The sequence below is a fragment of the Magallana gigas genome, chromosome 4 (assembly GCF_963853765.1).
Source record: "Magallana gigas chromosome 4, xbMagGiga1.1, whole genome shotgun sequence".
NCBI classification, from domain to species: domain Eukaryota; kingdom Metazoa; phylum Mollusca; class Bivalvia; order Ostreida; family Ostreidae; genus Magallana; species Magallana gigas.
In genome coordinates this window covers 271325-283096 of record NC_088856.1, presented here as the reverse complement: position 1 = coordinate 283096, position 11772 = coordinate 271325, and the positions used below count along the sequence as shown (strand labels likewise).

Sequence of the window (11772 nt, the reverse complement as noted above, 5' to 3'; positions counted from 1 at the left end):
TTCTTTAAGAAATACTGAAGGAATACTGAATGTATTCATACGCACCAGATTTGGTGATTGGGTCTTCTGTGTTGTGCGTAAATATCACTCAAATCAACCAATGCAATTTAATAGAGGGAAAGAAAGTCAATGTAAATATTATAGTATGATATTGTATTGTATGATACTGTATCATATTTGATACATAAAATGATATTGTATTATATAATACAATGTTATTTGATAAAACATTGTATATTATCAAATGATACAACATCATGTGATAAAGTAAGATATTATATAATACACAGCAAAATGTGCCACGTACGTATCACATACGTTAAACATGTGTGATACGTACGTGATCTCACGTACGTTTAACGTGATTTAAGTACCACGTGTGTTTAACGTACGTTTTAAACCGTACGTGGTACATACGTTACACGTATGTTTAACACACGTTGTAGATACCTTACGTTTAACCTACGTGGTAAATACCATACGTTTCATATACGTGGATCATAACGTGCGTTTAACATATGTATATCTTTTATATGTATATTTAATGTGACTCGAATCTCATGTGTTTCTCATAACATGCAACATGTATGTATGTATTCTATATATAAAAATATTCGAGTCCCATCTGTATACGTAACAGACACATGATCCAGGTCTTTGATTAAATGTCTTCAAATGTTTCTTTTGTCTTTCAGTTCAAGTTGTTAAAATCCCTGAACTCCCTGCTTTAGGCTCTTCAAATAACTATTTTACTTCCCCATCAATGGAACTACATGTAATCATGTGTCAAACCATCTGCTAATCTAAAATTACAATAAGAAGGAAAAACAAATTTTCACAATTTAAATTCTGATTTATTTTTCTTTACAGTAACACTAAACAGTCACTCTTCAGTGTTTCCAGAGTTTTCTGAAAATAAAAAAAAAAACATGACTGCAAGATCATTTTTTTTTTATCATAATGTTCTAACACAATGTTATCTTTTTTATATAGTCCTAAGTATATGTATTGAGCATTCAAAAATGAGGCCACAAATCCTTATTTTTGTCATGAACAGTATTTGGCAACCTTACACAAGGTATTTCTCAAAACGAGGCTATTGTGACCTACTTATGACTGTTACATCCCTTTCCATATGATGAACCAGCTGACCAAGTTTGAAAGTCCTAGTCCACCCAGTTTAAAAGATATAGCATAGACAGTATTTGGTAACGCTATGCCAGGTATTTTTCAAAAAGAGGCTATTGTAACCTACTTTTGATTGTTACATCCCTTTCTATATGATGAACCAGTTGACCAAGTTTGAAAGTCCTACTCCATCCAGTTTAAAAGATATGGCACAGACAGTATTTGGTAACGCTATGCCAGGTATTTTTCAAAACGAGGCTATTGTGACCTACTTATGACTGTTGCATCCCTTTCTATATGATGAACCAGCTGACCAAGTTTGAAAGTCCTACACCATCCAGTTTAAAAGATATAGCAGACAGTATTTGGTAACGCTATGCCGGGTATTTTTCAAAACGAGGCTATTGTGACCTACTTATGACTCTTACATCCCTTTCTATATGATGAACCAGCTGACCAAGTTTGAAAGTCCTACTCCATCCAGTTTAAAAGATATGGCACAGACAGTATTTGGTAACGCTATGCCAGGTATTTTTCAAAATGAGGCTATTGTGACCTACTTATGACTCTTACATCCCTTTCCATATGATGAACCAGCTGACCAAGTTTTAAAGTCCTACACCATCCAGTTTAAAAGATATAGCACAGACAGTATTTGGTAACGCTATGCCAGGTATTTTTCAAAACGAGGCTATTGTGACCTACTTATGACTGTTGCATCCCTTTCCATATGATGAACCAGCTGACCAAGTTTGAAAGTCCTACACCATCCAGTTTAAAAGATATGGCACAGACAGTATTTGGTAACGCTATGCCAGGTATTTTTCAAAACGAGGCTATTGTGACCTACTTATGACTGTTGCATCCCTTTCCATATGATGAACCAGCTGACCAAGTTTGAAAGTCCTACACCATCCAGTTTAAAAGATATAGCACGTACAGTATTTGGTAACGCTATGCCAGGTATTTTTCAAAACGAGGCTATTGTGACCTACTTATGACTCTTACATCCCTTTCCATATGATGAACCAGCTGACCAAGTTTGAAAGCCTACTCCATCCAGTTTAAAAGATGTGGCACAGACAAGTTTGAGAGGGACAAGAAAATATAAATTTCTATCAGAGACAACATTAGATGCCAAACAAATTTTGATATAATTTGGCCCAAGAAAGCTCAAGTCAGCTAAGAGCTAAGCTTTAGCATTATAATTTATTAAACATATATCAATGGATATTCTAAATGAATTGGTTTAAACATTGATTTTAATAAATTAAAAAAAAGATGTTTTTACCTCTTGCCCTTTCAGTTCTCCTCTTATCAATTTCTTCTAATCTTTCCCATTTCTGAGGCCTTCCATCCTTTTCAATCTGAAATGTTAAAAACAAATACAGTTTTGCAATATTTTATTTGGAATTCTTTTAAATCTATGAGCATCTTTGCTTTAAAGAAATGATTTCCAAATTTGAAGTTTACAATTTTTTTTTTAAAACAATCAAACTATAAACTGTTTTTTAAAATAATTATCATAATGATTTAATTGTTACTCCATGAAAAATTGAAAATGTATTTGATAACTTACTTCTTCCCAAAAAGACCTAAATTCCGCCCAGAAAGATGCCGAAGTCCCATCGTTAAAGTACCTCTTCTTGTGAAGAAAGTGTCTCTGAAATTAAACAAGATTAACAATGAACAATCCAGATGATTGAAACAATGTCTCCTTTTCCTTTTAGTTTCCACAAAAGTAGATGTTCTGATCCCAACAGGTCTCTCTCTCTCTCTCTCTCTCTCTCTCTCTCTCTCTCTGTGAACTGCTTTTACATACTTCTTTAAATCCATCATTGCATATTGGTAATTAGAGCATAAACTTAACCAAGTAATATCAGTGGATCTAGACATAAGAGCTGCAGATGGATTATATAAAAAAGACAATACAAATATGGACAATGAAAATTGTCAAAGATCAAGGATGGTCCATCCTTTTTTCTGCAAGTTCTACATTTTTATATTAAAAAAAAAATTCTTATCATATAATTTTTTTTTCCAAATATTTTGCTTACTGATTGTTAATACTTACCAACAGAATTGTTGCATGCATCCTTTCCTGGGACAGGGTGCATTCATCGGCCTTGGAGTAGCTGTGAAAGATGTCATAGCACAGCTCTCCAAGGCCTTTACAAGGAATACTTTGTTTGTCTGCCAGAATCTATGCAAAAATAAATTTAAAAAAACATGCATATATTTTAGCACTTTTTTTCATATATCAAGATGTAACCAATTAATATTAACCTTTTTGTTGTAATTTAACCAGTTGATCATAAAAAAAGGAATCAGGAATAGAGCATATCTGATATGTTTGTATCTACCCCCTCTATACACAAATACACAGGGAATTTATGCACTTTTCCTTCCAGTGATCTTGAACTTGCCCAAATGACCTTTGTTTAGACTTACATTTTACTCTAAGGTAGGCTGCATACACAATTTTTGTGTGAAGAGACTGATTTTGATATTCCATCATAAGAAAGGTCTATGGATGGGACACAATTGCACTGACAGTGACCCATAGATAAACAGACGGACAAGGTAGTTCTTATATACACACTCCCTCTCCCTTCCCATAAAAAAGAACTTTGTAGGGGGTATAACTATTTGTCACATACAAGTATTATGGAGAGTTGGTTTTTTTTTTAAATTTTAATGCTAGAGAATTATACATACATTCACCTACTGTAAATCCTGAACAAATTTTTACACATACAGACTTTTTACAACTCATGTAAAATAAAGTGAACATGAAAAATTTGGACAACAGATAGCAGTCAAACACACATTTTTTATCAAATGATTACACACCTTTCTCCTAAATTGATTCCTGAGCTCCGTGAATTTGTGTAATGAATGGGAGACCATTCCCTGGAATGCTGCAGGATTGGTTCTCATGTCGTCCATGGCCAGGCAAGTGTGAACTTCATTCTGAAATATTTACATTTATACATACATAAATTTATCACAGATTACATTAAGCGGGAAGCCCCAGAGAACAATCAACCTCCAGATTTTTTACCTTAAAGTCATCACTTTTGACTTCCAGCCATGGGCGACATGAGAACCTACTTCTTAAATATAGGTTGAACCTCCTCTAAAATACAAAGTCAATCAATGCATGTAAACACACATCCATGTGCATGAAATTATATAAAAAACTTTTATAAAGGCATATCAGCAAATGTATTTTAAGGTTTTGATATTGACAACAAATTAAATTTGAACCTTGCATGAAGCCGTGTTAATGTTGAATGCTTTGGCAGACGCAGGTGACTTGCCCCTCAGCTCTGCCACTTCTCTTCGCAAAAGGGCAACGTCACCTGTGAGCTTGTCCAATTTTCTAACTGCAAATATAATATGCTATATATGTACATATAATGAACAAAAATGACGCTTTTGAACATTTTTATCGAGTAACATGGCGTGTTTTAGCTTCAATTCTTAGCAATTTTTTTTATATATATATATATAAAGACCTGAACACTGCATATAAATCTAAAAAAAAAAATAATAAAATGCTAATACTAGCTGTTCCCAGATTTACAGCTATACAACAAACATATAAAGTAACGCTTGTGTGATTTATAGTATTGTTTTGTATTTTGAGAACAAAAACATGAAAAATATTTAGGCTATAGGCCTATATAAAATCTTACTTATTTCATCTGTTCTGTCATTCCTGACACTGGCCGGAGGATTAAGGAAAAGATCCTGGGAACCACCTGCAACTGACTCCGTCTCAGGAATAGTCTCTTGGGAATCCTTTTTAGGATAATACAAAATAATTGATATAAAACGAAAAACTAAACATTTGCCTGGTCCTTGTAAAAAGGTATGACACGAATACATAACGTTACATATATGTGTAGGGGCCGGGGGTAAACAACTTTAAAATATATATATACTGCACTGATAGAGTTTACATTGACTTAAAAAAACATAAATTCAAACAAACCATTTGTTAATATCATTTTCAAATACATTAACACACGTCAAACACAGCTGACATTTTGGACCTATTTATAACTCACCGCAAATGCGTCTATCATCTTCGGATTTTCCCTTATGACGTCTGCTTCTAAAGGGGTCCGTAAGGGATGTTGTAGTCGTGTATCTTCGACTTGCGCATTATTTAAAACTCACTTCCGATAAAATATATCACTTGTTGTGTTTTATATTTAATAACGTTTACAATATTTGTTAGGTCTCCTTTTCAAGCGTAACTGGGTAAACGCAATAGTGCGTCAATGAAAATTGCTATGATACACCCCTACGGTTCTCAGTGAAACCAATGTAAACAATGATGGCGGGCGCGGATCCCGCAGAAGACTTGAATTGCAATGTATGCAATTTTCAAACAAATAGAAAAGCATTTTTTCACCGGCACATACAATCTGAGAGACATAAAAATATGGTATTTCTTCAAAATGAGCAGCATTCTCCGACAACAGAGGACACCGTATCTTCAGAAAAATGCCAAGAAACTTCCGCAGAACTTCTACTGTCAGAAGACGAGACTGAATTACCGTCCGATGAGTATAGGCCTAGCAATCATGAAAACAATGAATTAACCTTACAATGATATAAAGTGTCATACAATGTTTAGACATGTATGATGTAGGTATTTTCATTTCCAAGGAGGGGGGAGGGGTCCGGACCCCCCTCCCCTTTAGATCCGCACATGCAGATAATTTTAATGTTATTCATATGCATGCCTTCACACATGTAAAACATATTATTAACGCACGTGTAACATATGGTTTTTAGAACTCATGTTAACCATGTGTTTATTAACAAAAAAAATCTACATATGTAAAACATATGTTTCACGTACGTTTCACGTACGTTTAACATATGTAAAATCTTACGTATGTTAAACGTATGTGATGTTGAACGTATGATATCACACGTATGTTAACCATGTATTTCTCAACGTATGTGTAACGTATGGTTTGACTTCACGTGTGTGCCACGTATGTTTAACGTATGTTTCACATGTGTTCAGTTCCAACATATGTGAAACGTACGTGGCACAATTAGCTGTATACAATCATATTATACACATTGTATCATATGATACAATAATACATATTAAAATATCATAAAATACAATTTTATATGATATGATAATATATCATATAAACCAATATCATATGTTATAGTATCAAGTGATTAAATAATTAATAAATAATACAATATAACATTTTATAATATTGTATCATAATATACAATACTATACATAGGAATATCATGAAACAATATCATATCATATATAAAATACTTTAAAAAATGATACAATATTATATCGTATCAAATAACATATGGTATTATATTGTATCCTATTAAACAATAGGGGTTTACATCATACAATACTATACCATAGGAATCATGTTACATCATTTAACAACAACCACATTTATCTATCAAGCAGGTTTGAGTGAGGTAGAAAATCCTTGATAATGGAGATCAGGCTCTGCATTCGAAGCAACCTCTGCGTTTCATTTATAATATAGTTAAATCAACTATGCAAGCTATCATCTATAAAACATGTGACCTGTTTCAAAAAAACTAAACCTCATCAAGAATCATAAACCTATGGGTCAAACTCAGTATTCAAGCCTGTCAGGTGCATCAGTATCATAAGACGTACATCCATGGAAGTCTAGTGAAGTTAGGACAAGTAATAACTAAGATATCATCATCAGAGGGCACCTGTTTCAAAAACTTTAACCAGCTCTAAAAATCTTAACATCCTCCAGCATCCCAAACCTGTGGCTCAGATTAAGCATTTAAGCCTCTTAGGTGATTCAGTATCATAAGACGCACCATCCATACAAGTTTAATGAAGTTAGGACCAGTAGTAACTAAGATATTATCATTAGAGGGCACCTGCAACAAAAACTTTAACCAGCGGCAAAAACCTTAACCTTCTCCAGTATCCGAAACCTATAGCTCAGATTCAGCACTCAAGCATGTCTGATGCATCAGTATCAAAAGACACACCATCCATTCAAGTTTGGTGAAGTACGGACCAGCAGTAACTTAGATATTGCTATTAAAGGCACCTGCAACAAAAACTTTAACCTGCTTTAAAAACCTTAACATCCTCCAGCATATGAAAGTTAGGAACCAGATTCAGTAGGTCCAGATGCATCATCCATGTACGTTTGGTGGAAAGAGAGGACAAGTAATAGCTTAGATACAGGAGCTGCAACTAAAACTTTAACCAGCTCGGGACGCCGACGCCGGGGGTATAGCATATGCTCCCATTGACTTCGTCTCGGTGAGCTAAAAAGGCGAAAGCGCGAAAGTTCGAAGACGAGAGTGCGAAGTTGCAAAGGCGAAAATTACTTCTTCGCCTTCGCAACTTAGCACTTTCTTCTTCGCATCTTCGCGCTTCGCCGTCGCATCTTCTATACTCTTCATATTGTTCATGAATTGAGGATTTCCACAATACAAACTGCTGGGTATACAAGTGTATCACCCAGAATTAATGATGAAACCAAAATTATGAAAAGTTTACTCCACTGTTAGGTATTATAACCAAGCTTAAGTTAGTAGGCACCGACAGCAGCCATTACGCCAGTAGAGGTTAACGGCCAATAAGGAAAATCGTCAAAGTACTGAGAGTATTCGTACAGAAAATAAATTTTACTTTATCATCGGCATACTTTAGTAAGTTTAGTTAATATCAAGACGATTAATGCATCAATAGTTTGTATGAGCATTGGTAAATTTGGATACAATAAAGATCGTGGGATCAAAATCAAGCGGGATATAAACCCCTAACATGGGCCCTAACATCTTATCAACGCTTTTAGAAACAATCTTTTCTTATTATAATCGATCAGTATTTATTATTTTTTAAGATTTACTATAGTCAGGTACTCTTCACAAATTTGCTATAAAAGAATAAAGTCTATTCATGATCACAAATACAACATTACAACAAATTTTTCGAATATTGATGTTCATGTATTACGTAGAAGAAAACAAAACTAACGCAGAATAATTTTAAAAAAATCACTTTCCCCAAGAAATGTAAATAAGAAGTATTCATATCTCTACGTTACCTGTCCCCTTAGTCTTTTTTCCATAAAGATATATACATGTATCATTCTACGATTGACATTTCATTCACCAATAAATATTGCTTATATTATTACAACAATTGTTCTTTCATGATTATTGTTCGTTAATTATCACACAATATCCTCATTGTGTATGAATTTTTCTTTGTATGCGTCATTTCCCGCCTTATGTCGACGAGAGAAGTGGCGTAACTGTAAACAATCAATTTGTGGCAATGAAAGAGTGAACATTTTGTGTGTGCTTGCTACGGATATGAAATACTATATACAGCAATTTATTTACAAGTTCGGTGTTTATAACTTCAAAATCAGTTGAACAGAGTGAAAAATTAAGTAATTTCAAAGTCATATCTTGGATACGGGGTAACCAATTTCTATTCATGTTTACGGGGGGGGGGGGGGTCATTTCTTATGGGGGTCATTTTTCTTCATGTTTAACATGAAGAAAAATAACCCCTGGGTCTTTTTTCTTCAGAAAAATCCAATTATTCTTCGGCTAGGGGGGTCATTTTTCTACGTAGAAAAATGACCCCCGGTCATTATTCTACGGGGGTCATTATTCTTCATTACAGTGTTGTCTCATAAGGGTGATGCCTCGTCTCGGTGAGCTTTGTAATCTGTGATTACCTATGTTTATTAAACTTGATATAAATACAACACATTTTACGATCTGTTGAGATGTAAGCTAGACTTCATTAAAGTAAATGATATGCCCTAAAATATAACACAGAAGCGACTTATAAGGCTGTCTAGCCGATATTTATTTTAATGGGAAGCGACTCCATTTTGTACGCCCTCTTTTAAACCGATGCTAATAAGGATATGTGGAGGGGCCAGATGAAAAAAAAATCTTATCTGTTCAGACGAATGAGTTATTTCTTCGGACGAATTAGGACTTGTTCTGACGAATTATAGCTATTTATTCGAACAAATAAGTTATTTGTTCAGACGAATTAGATATTCAATCTGAACTATTATTACAGAGAGAGAGAGAGAGAGAGAGAGAGAGAGAGAGAGAGAGAGAGAGAGAGAGAGAGAGAGAGAGAGAGAGGGGGGGGGAATTTATTTCATAAACATGGATAGGCAGATGTGAATAGTCTAACTCGGTTTACGAGATCATTCACAGATCCAGGAATATTTCCCGATGGTGGGGGGGGGGGGGGTGTTAAGATAAAAAAAAATTATGTTTCAATTACAATGTACCTTTTCATAATATAAAAAAAATTTTAGTCATATATTTACTAGTTGTAAATTCTTGTTTGTTTCCCATACAAGTGTACAAATTAATAAATAACCTACTAACAAGTAAATACTGTCTTGTGGCCGCAGTCAGCGCGCAGAGCACGCCGTGGACGCGCGGTAAAAACTCCTAGCATGTCATGAGCCTCGGCGGAGACTCAGTGAGAGCGCAGTTAATCGCCAAGTAGAACTCCGTGGAAACGCAGTTACACGCCGTGGGAGCTCCGTAAGAACGCCTCGGTCGCTGTCAGGACGCCGTGACATCTCCACTTGTAAAATTTTCAAATCAAGTAAAGAAGATGGGGGAATAAGATAGCGGAAATGCCCATTTGGTTTTGTTGTAAAAAACAATTTCAAATTAATTTTTTTCCAACCAAATATACTAGATGATGTTATATTACAAGTTTACAAAAGCACGATTTCTAACTATATTCAGTTTTGAATATTTTAACAATCGATAAGAAAAAAAAAATTCTAAAGTTTTGATGGTATCGAACCCACAACCTAAAAACCCTAGCTCTATAATGTTACCTCATGTCTGGTGCTCTAATTTTCCTTGCGATCCTACGGCGATTCCATGAATTTTACAACGCGGTGAACACGCCGTGGGGACGCAGATGGGTGTGACAGGACCTTAACAAAAAGAATTCGCGTTATGCCATATATATATAACAAATAATATTACTCCCGCCATTTATCGACATGCAAAATTTTGACAGATTTTGAGACAAGCTTATATTCTGGTATCATAATATGTCAGATATTGTATAAATGCAGGGGCATCGAAATATATTTCCCATTGGGGCAGCGAAATTGATCGATAAGTTGGGGATGGGGGGGGGGGCGTTAAGCCATATTTAAGTTGCACTGGCGTCGGAAGCAAATTGAAAGTGGGGGGGGGGGATAGACTACTCCTCAGAAATATTGCGAAACCATTAGTATTTACCTACCAAAATTTCCCCCCCCCCTCCAAATCATGAAAATCCTAATCGGTGGGGGGGGGGGGGTTATACCTATACTTCCAAAACATAAATTTACCTACCCAAATTTTTCTTCCCCCAAATCATGAAATTCCTAATCTGTGGAAGAGGGGGGGGGGGAGTAGACCTATTACTCCAACTTTCTCAATCTTTCAAGGTTAAGTTAGGAACAACTATATTTCTGGTGATAAAAAGTGGGGGGGGGAGCTAAACCCTCTATGATGCTATGTGCCTGATGGTTTGGTCTACATTTGCAAAAAAAGTACCTAAGTAGCTAAGCCCCCCCCCCCTGCCGCCCCTGTTCCAACACCCTAGAAATGTCAGTGATTAGTAAATGTATAACATTTAGGTGCTATCAATAGAAGGAAAAAAAAACATTCCAGGAAAGACCCGGGGTGGCTTGATTACAGACTCTCTCCCCTTTTATCATCTACATTATTGCCAAATCAGATAGTCTTGTTAATTACTCATAAAAAATTTTGTTTTTATATACAAATACAACTTATTTGTCGAACAAATAGCTAATTCGTCCGAACAAATCGTAATTCGTCCGAACAAATAATTTATTCTTCCGAAATATCCTAATTTGTCCAAATAAATCGTAATTCGCCCGAACAAATCGTAATTCGTCCTAACACATCGAAATTCGTCCGAACAAATCCTAATTTGTCCGAACAAATAACTTATTCGTCTGAACAAATTATAGCTAATTCGTCCGAACAAATCGTAATTCGTCCGAATAAATAACGTATTCGTCCGAACAAATAGCTAATTCGTCCGAACAAATCCTAATTTGTCCGAACAAATAAGATAATTTTTTTTCATCTAGCCCTTCCACACCACCGTAATATTTCAATATCTCTTTGGTAATTAAAAGGAAACGGTCTTTATTATTTTAAATTCAAACTACATTTACAATGAACGAGCAAATTTCGGCAATTTTACGTGCAATTGTATCATTTTTGGTGTCATCCATGAGCTTAACATGCGGCTACAATGGTACATCTAGAAATAACGACCAAAGTCTGGATTCGTGCTTATATATGCTTTTATGTGATATAAGAAAAGAAACCTAGAAAACACACTCACAACACAACACACACACGTTGACGAAAGACAATTACATGTACGACATATATTTGATTAAATTACAAATACAATGGTTTTCCAAATTATAATACCGGTGATTTACCGACAGTATCACTGAATACGATGTTACAATAATATGTTTAACAGTGATCTTACCAGGTATCCAGGACTTTAAATAATAATTTGAATATACTGAATCT

At 35.0% G+C, this 11772-nt stretch overlaps 1 protein-coding gene across 4 annotated transcripts; it reads right to left on the bottom strand.

The window, feature by feature from the left end:
* Positions 1 to 289: 289 nt before the first annotated feature.
* Positions 290 to 5405, bottom strand: LOC117685517 (uncharacterized). 4 transcript variants are annotated; one of them, XM_066080756.1, is made up of 9 exons: positions 5205 to 5405; positions 4830 to 4935; positions 4399 to 4517; positions 4193 to 4267; positions 3982 to 4101; positions 3203 to 3331; positions 2708 to 2791; positions 2420 to 2495; positions 833 to 909 (listed from the first exon to the last, which is right to left on the bottom strand). In XM_066080756.1, exons 1-9 carry the CDS (start codon positions 5220 to 5222, stop codon positions 884 to 886), a joined length of 753 nt encoding a protein of 250 aa, XP_065936828.1. In that variant the 5' UTR covers positions 5223 to 5405; the 3' UTR covers positions 833 to 883. The 4 variants fall into 4 exon arrangements, with proteins under 4 accessions (XP_065936827.1, XP_065936828.1, XP_065936829.1 ...); XM_066080757.1 differs by having other exon boundaries at positions 5129 to 5207; XM_066080755.1 differs by lacking the exons at positions 833 to 909; positions 5205 to 5405 and adding an exon at positions 290 to 803 and having other exon boundaries at positions 4830 to 5196.
* Between the last annotated feature and the right edge of the window lie 6367 nt (positions 5406 to 11772).

What these genes read in the sequence shown, in the direction of transcription:
- LOC117685517 (XM_066080754.1), bottom strand. Translation starts at nt 5,022, where the DNA reads ATGTATTCGTGTCATACCTTTTTACAAGGACCAGGCAAATGTTTAGTT. An exon ending in TGACAGAACAGATGAAATAA is followed by an intron (nt 4,518 to 4,829) that starts GTAAGATTTTAT and finishes TTATATTTGCAG; the next exon opens with TTAGAAAATTGGACAAGCTC. An exon ending in TCAAAAGTGATGACTTTAAG is followed by an intron (nt 4,102 to 4,192) that starts GTAAAAAATCTG and finishes TAAATATTTCAG; the next exon opens with AATGAAGTTCACACTTGCCT.